Source organism: Poecilia formosa, unplaced genomic scaffold (genome assembly GCF_000485575.1).
Source record: "Poecilia formosa unplaced genomic scaffold, Poecilia_formosa-5.1.2 Scaffold97, whole genome shotgun sequence".
Lineage (NCBI taxonomy): Eukaryota > Metazoa > Chordata > Actinopteri > Cyprinodontiformes > Poeciliidae > Poecilia > Poecilia formosa.
In genome coordinates this window covers 1,346,789-1,360,717 of record NW_006800036.1, presented here as the reverse complement: position 1 = coordinate 1,360,717, position 13,929 = coordinate 1,346,789, and the positions used below count along the sequence as shown (strand labels likewise).

The following is a 13,929-nucleotide window of genomic DNA, read 5'->3' as shown; positions in this document are numbered from 1 at the left end:
AAAAAATTGAGGAACGATGGATTTAATAGAATTTGGAATAATCAAATGTGGAAAAAGAGAAGCGCTGGGAAATCTTCCCAGATCCACAGCAGGATTTCCTCACTGAACATTTTAAAGTCTGCTCAAAGCGTGCTTGATGCCTGAACAGAGGAGTGAATAGTGGACATATCACTCATCGTGGAAACTGACTCACACTAGCACAACAGTACAGCAACACGAAATCTTGGTAAGGTCAAACACATAATATCAGACTATCAGAGTTTCCCATCTGCCTGATACTGCCAACATAACTCTGTTAGAGATTTATTCAGGATTTAATTTGAACAGGGATAAGCTGCTGACAAGGTGTTTTAAATAACCAGCAACAAAAATTAAGCCGCATCTGTCAGCAGCTGTGTGACCGATGGTGTCCCCGACACACACAAAGGCAGAGGGTAAATGAATGCTGATTGGTTGCAAAATCCCCCAATTTTCTTTTTCTAGATCTATGCTCTTGAATCCAAATTGCAGGCTGAAAGTTCGGCCAGCATTTAGATTACGTTTCCTTCTTTCCCAAACCTCCCATTGGATCTGTTTTAATATGACATGACTTTGATTTAGAAGGCAGACAAAGCTCAGTGTGGCCCTATGCTAGATCACAAACACAAAACACACACACACACACACACAGTCCTGTCTGTCTGCAAGCTGTCATTGGGGATTAACTAAATCTCACGTGCACTCACACACACGCTTCAGAACGCTATCCTCTTTTGTCCAGTCTGGACAGCTGTTTGTGTATTCATGTCATCAGCCCAGGGGAAACTCACTTATTTAGTTTGCTGTGTAGTTGAAAGCCTTTGTTTGTTGTGTCGTGTTTTTTTGTGTTGCAGTTTTGTTTTGTTTTTGTTTCTGATGAGATTTTCAGTTCATTCCACATAACAATGTTGCATCACAGCTCTGCTCTCTTGCTTTCATAAGCACTCCTGCTATATAATAAAAAAAAACAATAAGCCTGACGACAAATACGTGATTAAAATATGCGTATGAAATGCATAATTTACTAAGTGAAGTCAATCACAAATCACAAAGATAACGTCTTCCATTTTGAAATGCAAAATGTAAAATATCTGTCAATTATAATTAATGTGTCGTTCATACTATTAATTACCCTCTTTTTGCGCACACATTCTTAATACAAGGGCTTTAACGTAACAGTGACCCAACCTTTCTGTCAATGAGACTTAAGATTTTGTATTTTCGAGATTATACAACCGTATTTGTAAGGTCGAGCACTGATGTTGGACGAAAACATCAGTGCCTCGCTCTGCTCTAGAACCTGGTTTTTACCAACAACTTCTGATCTTGCAAACAAATTCTATTGACAGAAGCTCCTGATATGATTGGGGGGTTCTGATGTTTTGCCTTGTTGTACACATCCCTACTTTTGAAAAAGCAAGAGTGGAGCTTGCCACACAGGAAGAGTTTCAGACAACGTAGACTGAGTTGTAACTCTATAGATTCTTCTGATGGTACCAGTTGTTGAATGCAGGCCAATTTGATTTAAGTGCCAGAACAGGTGGCACTGTTTGTCTCGAAGAGATAAAAGGAACAAATGTATATGTCAAATGTAATTTGTGCCCTGGGATCTGTTTTATGATCGTGGAAAGATGTGTTTTATGATGGCTAAGAAACCTAACTCACAAAGCGCCTCCAAACGTCACATGCTTCAACAAAACAAGTCACCAAGGAATAATTCCTGGGAGGTGCGGCCTATTCCCAGGAGCGGTTTAAAAAATCTCTATGAATTAAACGGATATGGGGCAACGATGTCCAAGCAGTCTAAGCTTGATTTCACTGATGCAAATGCATCATTCGTGTACAGAGTTTCCCGTTGTAGAAGAAGAGAAGAAGGTGAGATTTGTCACTACAGAGGATACGTCTCCACTCCTCTAGAGTCCAATTTGATGCTTTGCATTGCACTGGATGTAGGGATTGGCTATAGCTACTCAATCGTGGAAACCCTTTTATGAACCAGTTCTGAAGATCATATGACGTTTGTAAATCTGTCACATTTGACTTGGCAGAAAGTTCATGACCTGTACATGCACTCTGGGCTTTCTCTGAGTTTACATGGCCTACTGCTTTGTGGCTGAGTTGCTGCCATTCCCAATAGCTTCTTTTGTGGTTCTAGTAGCACTAAGTGCTGATCTGGGAATAACCAGTGAGGGAATTTTTTACTGGACTTATTGCTATGATGGAACCACACTGGAATTCACTGAGCTCCTGAGGGCGACCCATAGTTTCAAAACTGTTTGTAGAAGCAGTCTGCATGTCAAGCTGCCCTGTGGCCATGGACGCGATTAGGACACCTGGATCCAATGATTTGGCTTAGGGAATCCTTTTGGCCGTACAGTGCATGTATACTGTCCATGTGACCATAAGCGGTTGGCTGAGACTGGACCAAGATACACACAATGACCCTAACTTCCCAGCAGCTTGTGTTTACGAGTCTGATTATATAAACCGTGGTGTTATTTGGTGTGAGCAGCTGCTGCTAACTAGCCTCACACCACCCATCACTGTTTCTGCCAAACAAAACACCAGGGGGTCTGACACTCTCACACACACATAAAATCATCAAACAAGGTTGCATAATCTATCTGCATCGCTCTTTCTTTATCTTTGCTCCTTTTAATTTTGCTCACACATGCATAGAACGGATTTCTTCCAGTCTAAATGTTAACTTGCATCATTTCCAGTGTTTTGACTGAAATGAATGGTCTCCCAGTGTGAGTGCCAAGCATGGCACCAAAGAGGTTAGAAACACAATAGCTTGTTTGGAGAATGGGTTGGAAAAAGAGTCGCTGCAGACAGGGACACTGTTTGTGTTTTAGCCACGGTGTAAAATAACACTGAACTCTTTCGGGGGTGGGTGACTTATTCTGCGGTAGAGCAGAAACAAAGTTCCTCTCACAAATGATTCATGCATGTTAGGTATTTTTACATAACCAGCACAAGGTACAGAACAGTTTAAAATTGTTAAAAATCTGAAAACTGTGGAGCAAATTTGGACTTAGTTTCTTTACTTTTATACTCTTAAATAAAATCTAGAGCAACCATTTGCTTTTAGAGAGAACTTAGCCAATTGCTTCTGTGTGTAACTTAATCTCAGTATAAATCTAGATGTTCTGTGAATGCATTGGAGGTTTGTCAGAAGTTTGCTAATGTTAGAGAACATAAGGGAACAAACACAAAGTGAGAAACCTGGCAAGACTTGACCACCTAAACTGAGAAACTATTCAAAGAAAAGTTTTGATCAGAAAAGCAGCCAAGATGTCTCTGTCCACAGAGCGACTGAGTTGTGCATTCCCTTTGTCTGGCCTCCCGAGAAGATTGGTAGGACGAAAGCTGCCAATCTGAAAGTTGAAAAGATCGTCATTTTAAGAAATCCTGTTTGCAGTTTGCCACAAGTTGCACAACTTGTGTAGTTGACACAGCAAACTGAGAGACGGTGATAAAAGCTTGATGAGACGAACCCTAAAAGACTTGCAGCTGTAATTTCACCAAAAGGTTTCTTCAGTATTGACTTAGATTTTATAAAACATGAACGCCGTGGATACTTTTACGTCCTCTTACAGTTGAGTTTGCAATTGTATTACGACAAAATTTGGAAAGATTTAAGGGGGGAGGAATACTTTGCCAGTCACTGTAAGTGAAGAGGAGTTCTGTCGTGAGATCAGGAAGTGAAGAAGAATGATCTCATATTAAATGAACCAGACTGTGTAACTGAACCAGGAGCTGTTACTGATGTCGCAGGAGAAAGTAGCTATCAGTTCCCAGCTTGGATCGCACTCAATGTTTTTCAGTCTGAAACAGATAGATTAACAATAGAACTATCTATAGAACTGATTAGTACAAGAGTGAGAACCTGGAAGGGTTTAATAATGGAGTTATAATAAGTATTGGACAGCAGCAAGTGTACCGAGTGACATTATTCAGACAAGAGCGTTCAGTGGGATGTCAGTAGACTGAACTCTGAGGTATAGTCCCTTTGGGGGACAAAAGTAAGTTTTGTTTTGGCATCTTCATCACAAGAGTCAAACTCTGTTTCAGCGGGTTTATGAAGCTCTTTGTTTTTGGATTTAGAAGATTTAAGGTGTTCAGTTTGTGCATTTTTGTTAAATGTTGAGCCGTTCCCCCTTCAACCACACAGTTCCATAAATATCTCCACTAATCGAGGTAATTCCCAGGTTCTGCTAGATAAACAAATGTACCTGCTTTCGTCTTTTAGTTGACAATTGACGTTTGACCTTCTTTCATCATTCAGTTGTTCGGGTTTTCCTTTCATTAAAAGTCGATGCTTAAGTAGCACTCTTTCTGAATGACACTTCAGCCCCTTTCAAGACTCCTACGGTATTTGCAGTTCATCCACTTTAAATACTTCAAAGAGCCGAGCTCCTTTCAGTCATTACAGTGTAACTAAACATCTAGTTGCGCTGACTCTGACATAGCTCAGAGTTTATGCTGGAAGCCAAATCCTCCTGCAGAGCTTTTAATTTAGTTGTCATTTTAACATCTTTGAGCTTCCCATGAGCACTTAAAGGGATATTTCAGGGTTTTTAATATGAGCCTTGGGTTAATTGCCAACAAAACCTGGCCACCCAGTAACAGCTAGTCAACCAGGGGCCAACACCAAAATAGGTTTCAGCCACCTAAAACAACTCCAGTCTCAAATTAGAGCTGTGAGGTCTGCACGGGGCTTTATTCAGGCAAGAATTTCAAAAATTTGAGTTGTTTTCCAGGAGTAGACCAGATCGGAGTTTTAAATGAAAACTTGTGGCTTAACATTGCCAAGGAGGCAAAAATTCAACCTCTCTGGACACTAACCATTGAAACTTGGAGCAGATGGACTACACGAGCAGAAAAACACACTGCAAGGAATAGAAAACTGAGGTATAAGTTTACACTGACTCACCAAGACTGGACGTTGAGATATTAAAAAAAAGAAATTTTAAGATGAGTCTTGATTTCAACTGTGACATTTAGATGGTAGAATCAGAGTTTGGAGGAAACGACATGACATGAATATATCTAACCATTTGTTAAAAGTTAAGGCTGCTGGTGGTAGTGGTGGTGTAATAGTTCAAGTGAAGCATATTTTCTCACCACACTAGTTGCTGACCGTCTCTGTGCATCCCTTCAGGAAGTGCTCCCATCTTCTGTTGGCTACCTCTAATTGGGAGATGCAGCATGTCACAAAGCTCATATAATCTCAAATTAACTTCCTGAACGTGATGACGAGTTCACTGTACTCTACTACTCCTCTACGGTCACCAGTTCTCACTCCATTGGAGCTCCTCTGGAATGTGGTAGAACTGGAGATTCACATCAAGGATTTGCGATACACAATTATAGTGTAATGCTAACATGTCAATGTTGATCAAAACCTCTGAGGAATGTTTCCAAGGCCTTGTTGAGTTTGTGTCATGATGAATCAAGGAAGGTCTGAAGTCAAAACAAGTACCGACGTTGTATTGACAAGACAGACTTAAAAATGTGACTAATGAGTATACATTTCTTAAAGATTGGAAATTTGTAGCCAACTTTGTGCCCTTTTTGAGTCTAGATACGAAAGAACAACATGCAAAAGAGTTGCTAATATAATGACGATTTCCTGTTATTTTTTACGAAAAATCTGTTCTAGGATGTGGGTGAGTTTAACCAAAACAACCATTTGAAAGGATTTATTAACAAAAACACAGATGAGAAGTATATGAATTGATCAATAGTCACTGTGAATCATCTTGTGGAAAGTAAGTTCAATTAAATAATTAATTTTATTTATTTTTGAGTGACTGCACAAATGTGAAAGGGGGAATGACCAAAATTACTAACACCTATTGCTCAGCAACTAGCCAAAACCTTGCTCCATCCAACTCTATTGATGCAATACATGTATGAAGAAAACCTGACCCCATAGCAACAAATTGGACAACAGGAGAGCATACTTCTAAAGTGGAACAACTGACCCCTGAGGAACAGACGAAGGGGATGCGTTACTGAGTTGTAACATGAGCCGTACAGTTCAGTTCTGTACATTTACGTCTCTGTTTCAACTTCTCATAATTAATGCAAGAGGATTATGCAAGAGCAATCACCGAGCAGCGATTCAACACAAGCAGGCATAATGAGTGAGACGACACGGCAGGAAAGGAGTGGCACAATACAGTATGTCACACAAACAAGCCAGAGATGCACACCTTGTAAACGTCAGCCCCTGCAGCCATGAGGTATGCAAATCATTTTCCCATTTAAAAACACACACGAGCAAACATTCAAAAAAAATCAGGGGGTTGTCCGTGAAGCTCTGCGTCACAGAGATCCGACGCAGTCTGCAAGAGCATGGAATTTGAGTTCACTGTTTTTTAGCTCTGGAAACGTATAGAGGATGAGAAAATGTTTTCATTATCAGAATTTGTCTAAAGACTATGCCCTTCCTCCTTTGTGTCATTGCTGATTTCCTTGTGTTCTTCCTTCCCTCCGTCCTTCTTGATACAATTTTCTAACCTCCTTGTGCTTCATTTCCTTCTTTCATTCCTCCCTTCCTTATGACCTTGGTTCCTTGCTTTCTCATAACCTTCCTTCATTGTATCTTCCCCTTACTTTGTTGTGTCCATCCTTCTTTTCTTACCTTTGCTCCTTCCTTGTCTTTTTTTTTTTGCTTCTTCCCTGGTGCCCTTCTTTTGTTTATTCATATGTCCTTCCTTTCTCATAGCATCCTCCTTCCTTCCTTGCCTCCTTTTCACTTGTTTTTTTGTTGTTGTTTTTTTGCAGATTACATATGTAAACCCTGCATGCCATATAAATATTTTTCATAAACTTTCAATGAGCTGAAGCATTTTACATTTTAAGCTGAACACAAAAACCTGGGAATTCCAGAAAGTTGGTTCTTGCAAAGGGGGGAGTGTTTTTATATGAACGCGTCGGATCCCTGAGGTCATAATGAATAAAATGAGACACAAATTCAGATGTTGCCGTTTATTTCAACTCTAACAGCTGGGTGGTGATATCCTTCCTCCACAGTGAATTTGTTTGTTTTTTACTTCAGAGTTACTAAACTAGGTGGCAAATATATAGAAAAAGAAATATGAATGTCAGTGAGATGCCAAAAGAGTCCCTGATCAAGAGACATAAATTAGCTCATTTTTGGTAACTCTACAGGAACAGTATCATCTTTTTTTTTTCTTTTTTTTTAATCTAAGCGTCACAAAAATAATATTGCTCACATTTACAGTTGGACAGTCAGACATGTAAGTTTGACAAAACAACATCCTGACGACATACAAAGTAAATTATGTTTTTTTTTTTTTGTTTTTTTTTTACTGAAGTAAGACCTTAAAGTGATGAATCACTTCTGCTGCGATGCTTGTTGTCTGTGCAGGTCTCAGAGGAGCCAGCTCGGCTGGAAATCACAGCGAACACTTTTCTGCAGCATCTATTTTCAGGGTTAAAAAAAAAAGTGAACCATAGCTGAAAATAGTTCTCCTTAATGTCACAGCGTTCAGACATGCAGCGACTGCAGGATTACTAAATGGGTCTGTTCTAGAAAGCATCTCGAAAGTCCAATTCTCTTACAGGTGTTTGAACTCGCAGAAGGACTTGCACGTGCAGCGGCGTAAGGATTCAGACGCAGCGTTGCTCCTGTAATTCAGTTTAACAGTTTCAGTCGTGTCAGTCTGCTCTAAACTAACGTCCCAAAATGTTCACGTGGGTCTGCTTACGACACACTAGATAACGAGCGCGGAGACGTGCCGTCTCACTGCGCGTTACACAACATTTCTGTGACAAAAGGAGCAACAATTCTTTGACCTGAACCTTGATATATATATATATAAAAAAAAAAAAAACAAGCCTTGCCTTCTTGGCCCACATTGATTATGGTGGACTAAGAAGCTTTACATGGAAACAAAGCCCTTCAGAGCAACCGAACTGATGTTACAACAATAATCCAAAAACGGATTTAAAGGAGCGCTGCGCCAGTTTCACCCACTAGTGTTCAACGTCGGGAGAGCTAAAACCAGTCTGGAAAAAAATAAATAAATAAATAAAATAAAATAGGTGTATGATGTGTTCCGTCTCCATCGGCCCGATGACGTCATCGTCATCGGAGGGATCTAAAGTTGATCCGACAAACCGTGACATGTGGGATTTAAAAGGTTAGGCAGAGGGTCTTCTGATCGAAGGTCTTATGTAACAGAATCGTGAAATGTAGGATCCACAGTTTATGGATCTTAATGGGAGGCAGATATGAGATCTCTGCTTCAATCACTAGCAATCTGTTTCATTTTAAACCTTTTCCTTTGCTAGTCACGAATGGTTAGAGACAATTTACAATATAGTTGAACTGAACTAGGTTGAATATGCTAACTTTTTACAATTAATATAAAAATGACCAACTAGATCAACTCTTAACCACGGTGAACTTATATATGAGATAATTATTCACTATAGTGATGGGAGAAATGTGGGGAGGAAGTTAAGAATTTACAAAAAATATTTATTTTGTGATGGTAATAAATTAATGAAAGCAATTGTTACGATTGTTGCATGCTTTTGCTGTTTTGTCTGTTTTTCTACTTTAATCTCTGTTGGTCTCTGATAAAGGCTGTGATTCAGAATATGATCAAACCCAGGCACTGTTTACCTGTCTAGTTTCATGTCTTCATCTAATAAGTGTTTAGTTTTTATTGACCTAAGAATTTTGGATGCATTTAATGACCAGGGACAATAATCTGACTTGTTAATTGACCTGCCAGTCACCGATCAGAGCTCACTAAAGAAAAATGTCCCAATTGCAAACTGTGATTGGACTTGATTTTTTTTTTTTTTTACACTTTTTTATCATCCCATATAACATCATTAAAATATATGTTCAAAATATTGATCATCACTAGTTTATAACTTTTTTTTTTCCTTTTACCTTTTGATGAAATTCTGTTCCTTTTGTTTCCTGTATAACTTTAATGATGGAAATAAAAGCAAGGAGACACCTTCTTTTTTGGATTAAGATGATTTGAGATATAAATTTAGCTATAAAATATGCAGAATTTAATTCTTGCTTTTCTTTTTTTTTAAGAGTGAAAGGTTCTTTGGCATACTGTGTCAAAAAATAAGTGTTTAATTTTTAGACAGTTGACCAGTAAAAGAGGCACATTAATAAATAAAGAAAAATACATTTATGATTAAACATGGGCCATTGTCAAGGTTGTAAAATGTTTCAAAACCTCTAAAACTGATTCAAAGTCCTTTTATTAAGAGACCAGAGAAAGTGCCAGAACCACTGGAGTTTTCTCTCCCAACACCTGTTACTGCCCAAAACCAGTCAGCTGGCTAAAAGAAAGGCTCTCAGCTTTCTCAATGCTAATAAGAATGTAAAATTTGGTAGTTTGTTAGTATTTCTGCACGCAAAAACTAACTTTAAGTCCAACAGGTGGTTATTAGGTTGTTTTATTTTTCTATTTTTACTGAATCTACGCTTTGGAGTCAAAATATGTAGAACTAAGGTACTTAAATGCCTTGTTTGAACAGCAGTAGGGTAAACTTTCTGCTTTAAGTAAAATAATTTAAGTCAGGTGAGCATTCTAAGAGAACCTCATATCTATCCCATAATAATATGTTACCCAAAGGAAAATAGACACACAAAAAAAAAAAACTTTACGTGAACCTTCAGTTTTGCTTAGCAGGATATGTAAACAATGGTGTTTTTATTCAAATTTGTGAAACTTACAAGTTTGTCTTTCCAAAGTTTCCACCATTCAGAATATGAAACAGCAAGTGGTGATTTATTTACTGTTATTTTGAAATGACTGTTTTCTTTGGATCTGTTTTTATCACCTTTGCAGCTGACATGCCAATATATCTTGAAATAAACATCACAGCCGATTTTGACTCTTACATCAAAGCTGCTGTCCATCGCCATTATAGCACACTGTGAACTGTGATCATGTTCATCTCAGCACTTGTTACAGGACAATGGATTCTAAGCTAATAGTTATAACACTCCTCCAGGCTACTTCTTCTAATAAATTATGCTATTTTGACCCAAGATGGAGGCCAGAGATCAGCTTATGGAGCAGCACATCTTACCAAGCCTCTACTACACATGCTTTCCTGTCTAAACTTATTGTGCCGTGACTATACAGAGATTATTGCTGTAGAGTTGCAGTGTCACACAGAGATGTGTTTTTTATATATATTTCAGGAAGCCAAGGCTGATTTCTCTCGATGCCACTGAGTTTGTCTCACTGAACTGCATAAAAACCTAAGATGCTGCGACACAAAGATGCATTACACCAGTGATTCACACACGGGAGGGTTGTCGGAGTCCTGGCTGTGCATTGAGCTCAGGCCCGTGTCCGAATCCTCATCATTGATGCTGCAGGCTTTTGACAGACCTCTAGCCTGCTCCACCCAACCCGTGCTCTGTTCCACTGACCCCGGGTCAGCCTCTGCACGGCTCACAGGCAGTTCTTCCTTTTCATCGTCAGTCAATTGTTTGTTCGCCTGCTCCAGCTCCATGGTCTCAACTTTGGCAAGCAGGTCCAACAGTTCGCTCTCTTTGGTTTCCCAGAGTGCCAGACTCAGGTCCAGGTCCCCTCTGATGGCGTCCAGGTCCGTCTTGAGCCTCAGGCCGATGTACAGACTCGTGTCCAGCTGGGTTTTTATCCTCTCCTCCTCCAGCAGGAGCTCGTTCTCTGACAGGCTCTCCACATCTGGCTCCACGGCTGGATCCGCGTGCTCGCAGAGGCTCATCTCCTCCGCGGCGCTGTCAGTGTCCTGCGCATCTTCCGACGCTCCCTCGTCCCGCCGCCGCCTCATCCAGCGCCGGTTCAGCTCCTCCTGGATCTCCCCGGTGATGCTCTCCACCAGCGCCTCCCGCTCCGTCACCTCCTCCTGCAGCCGCACCACCTCCTCGCAGCGGCGCGCGTACTCCTCGAACTGCGCCAGCGCCTCCGCCGTGCAGCGCACGTCCTGGCGCTCCGCTTTGCGCTTCCCGTCCGCGGATGGAGCCGGGCTCTCCGCGGAGGACTCCACCATGTACGTGTCCTGCACGTAGTTCACCCCGTGTCTCTTGATGCGGTCGAAGTGCACTTTGGCCTCGTACCGCTCGATCTCCCGGTCCAGCTCCTTGATTCTCTGGATCTGCTGCCGGATGGTGTGATCCTGCGAGATCACCAAGTGGACCAGGGTCTCCATCTTCTCCACTGAACTTTTATCCTTAGGTACTGTCTGTTCCTTCTTTCTGTTCATTTTGTCCAACTTCCTGAAGGCCTTCCGGACGATGCGCCTCTGCTTCTCTTGGGACATGTTGGCAGCAGCCGCCGCGGCGACCCAGCAGCTCTTAGCGGTGCCCTTGAGCAGCCCACCCGGGCCGCCGCTCTCCCGGCTCGGGACGACCCGCGCCTCGGCGCTGCGGGGCCCGTTGTTGGGCAGCGAAGCTTCGCTCTTCACAAGGACGAACCGGACATTCTCCTGCTCGTCTCCCCAGGCGCTCCACAGCCGCAGGATCTTGGTCTTGTTGGGCAAAATCCTCTCGAAGCCCCTCCACTTCTCCACCACGCAGTAGGACTGCGGAGAGCCGGACAGCATCGCGGCTGCGGCGCCCTGCTGCAGGTTCTGGTCCTCCAGCAGAACCCTCACAACGTCGGCACAGGTGGTTCGTTTAGTCAGCCCGGAGATCAGCTTCTCCTCTCGGCAGACCCATACCGAGACTTTCCCCTCCTCGGGCTCCATCTCCAAAAACCAAAGACAAGAAAGAAAAAAGTTTCCCAGTGAATTTCTGCTACAGAAGTTTCTGTGTTTATATTCCTAATTCCAGTTGATGGGTTGCTGAAGCGCCTCCTCTGCTGATTTTAACTGATCATTGAGGAAAACCTGCATCTTCTTAAAGAATCATTAAAAGTTCTCAGCAAAAAAAAAAAAGAAAAATAAATAAAAATTCATATCCCGTCCCGGTCCTTTCAGCGGTGTGTCTGCATGCCGGGTCCTCGTTCCTCTCCCCAGGGGCAGATTGCTGTTGCTCCGGAGAGGAGAGGAGGAGAACAGCGTCCTTGCGTCGGGACAGGCGGCTCTGATGTGCGGGACAGAAGCAGGAGGCTGCTGGAGCTGCCGGGACACGCCTCCCCCCTCCTCCTCGCTCTCTGCCCACTGATCATCCTACAGAAACCTCAGATTATCAGAGGTGCCTTTTGTTTCAGTTTGTTTTTAACTGAATAAATAAAAGCTGGCCTGTTTCAGGCTCAACACAGAGTTCATCATATCTTACTGCGGTGTTTTTATCGTTTCTTTTAATGCGTATTTACGGAACCCCGTCTCCGCCACTCTGATTTAAAAATAATAAATAAATAATAACGGGATTCCATGCACATTAGTGGTGCACATAAAAAATAAAAAAAAAACATCCTGTGTGACAACTGTCAAAGTTAAGTAAATAAACTGTAGCTTCACAAAAAAAATAAAAATAAAATAAAATAAAATACTTAAGTAATACAATTGAAACGTTAATCTCATACAGGTTTATTACTCACAAAATGATCTGGTTGAGGTATTTCATTTAACCGATGATTATTTCTCACAACTAATAACAACGGAAAATATATTTTAATATCGAAGAAGATTAATCAAATATTTTCATGCAGATGTGTGTTTTAGCTTCACAGTTATTGGAAAAGCTGCTAACCAGTCAGTCAGGCCGTGGAAAGTTTAGTGGAAAGAAAAACTTAATTGGAAAAAAATAAGGGGGAGGGGGGGAGTCACAACCAATGTTGAGAACCACAGTCTTGAAGGAATTGTGAGTCGATTGAAGGATTTCGGTGAGATTCACAAGGCGTGAACTGCAGCTCTAGTCATAGCCTCAAGATTCAACACACAGATGTATGCAGGGCACGGGCTATAATTGTCACATTCCTTGTGTTCATTCATTCATGAGCACAAAACAATGCCAGAGTAATGTCATTTGGTATAAGGGCTACTGGCCTGTTCTTCAGTGCTCCAAAGTCCTTTTATTTTTAGCTGAAAGTAAATTTTGCATCTCATTTGGAAATCAAGACCCCAGAGTCTGACTGAAGAGAGCAGAGATGCAGAATTCAAGAAGCAAAGTGTCCAGTGTAAAGTTTTCACAGTCAGTGATGATTTGTGGAGCCACATTTGCCTGAGATGATCTACTTTTTTTTTTTTTTTTTTGCACAGTTCGAAGGTTGTTTAATCTCTTTTGGATAAATGTACAGTTATGCTTTCAAAACTGTTTTCTCAAGTAATGTCTTCATGTTCTCACTGGTATAGATTTATTGAAATTAGTTGCTAAATTAGTCAGTAGTACAAGATTTGGAGTGTTCTTTCATATACATGTTTTGTAAGAGCTTTAGCCGACTTAAATTTTAAATGACTAACCTGATGATTCTGGGTTAGAAGATTGATGGTAAAACCTTAAATCTGCAGTGCGCATTGTTACGCAGCTTCATCTTTATAATCTTATCTCTGAATGTTTATCAGCTCAACTGAGCCCACTGAGAAGCAAAAGGAAGTCCATCTTTTACTCCCTGCAGAGCTCTCGCATAATATCTGAAACGGTAATCCGCTGTTTAAGAGCAGAATATGTTCTGCGTTAAGTGATCCGGCTCTGGTGTCTGTGTGCATCTATCCCCAACACGCAGCATTAATGTTTGTGTTCTGGAGCCTCTGCTCAGGCTGGGTTTGTTGGTAAATAAAGTGCTTAGAAAACCACCTGGGAATGTGAACACACATGCAGAGAGGGGAGGACGCATTCACATATCAGACACGGGCAGACAGTATTACCCAGAGCGGCGCGTGTGGAGCAGGCATGCATTACAAACAGTAGATTTGGATTAAGAGGATTGTCGTTGCTGCGTCTGGGATGTGTGTGTGTGT

At 41.3% G+C, this 13,929-nt stretch overlaps 1 protein-coding gene across 1 annotated transcript; it reads right to left on the bottom strand.

Annotated features, from left to right (window-relative positions):
• Positions 1 to 7,069: 7,069 nt before the first annotated feature.
• Positions 7,070 to 12,187, bottom strand: rassf10a (Ras association domain family member 10a). The gene has a single exon (XM_007558576.2). The coding sequence runs from the start codon at positions 11,773 to 11,775 to the stop codon at positions 10,330 to 10,332; it is 1,446 nt and encodes a 481-aa protein (XP_007558638.1). The 5' UTR covers positions 11,776 to 12,187; the 3' UTR covers positions 7,070 to 10,329.
• Between the last annotated feature and the right edge of the window lie 1,742 nt (positions 12,188 to 13,929).

Excerpts from the sequence above, each read along its gene's own strand:
- rassf10a (XM_007558576.2), bottom strand. The coding sequence starts at position 11,775 with ATGGAGCCCGAGGAGGGGAAAGTCTCGGTATGGGTCTGCCGAGAGGAG.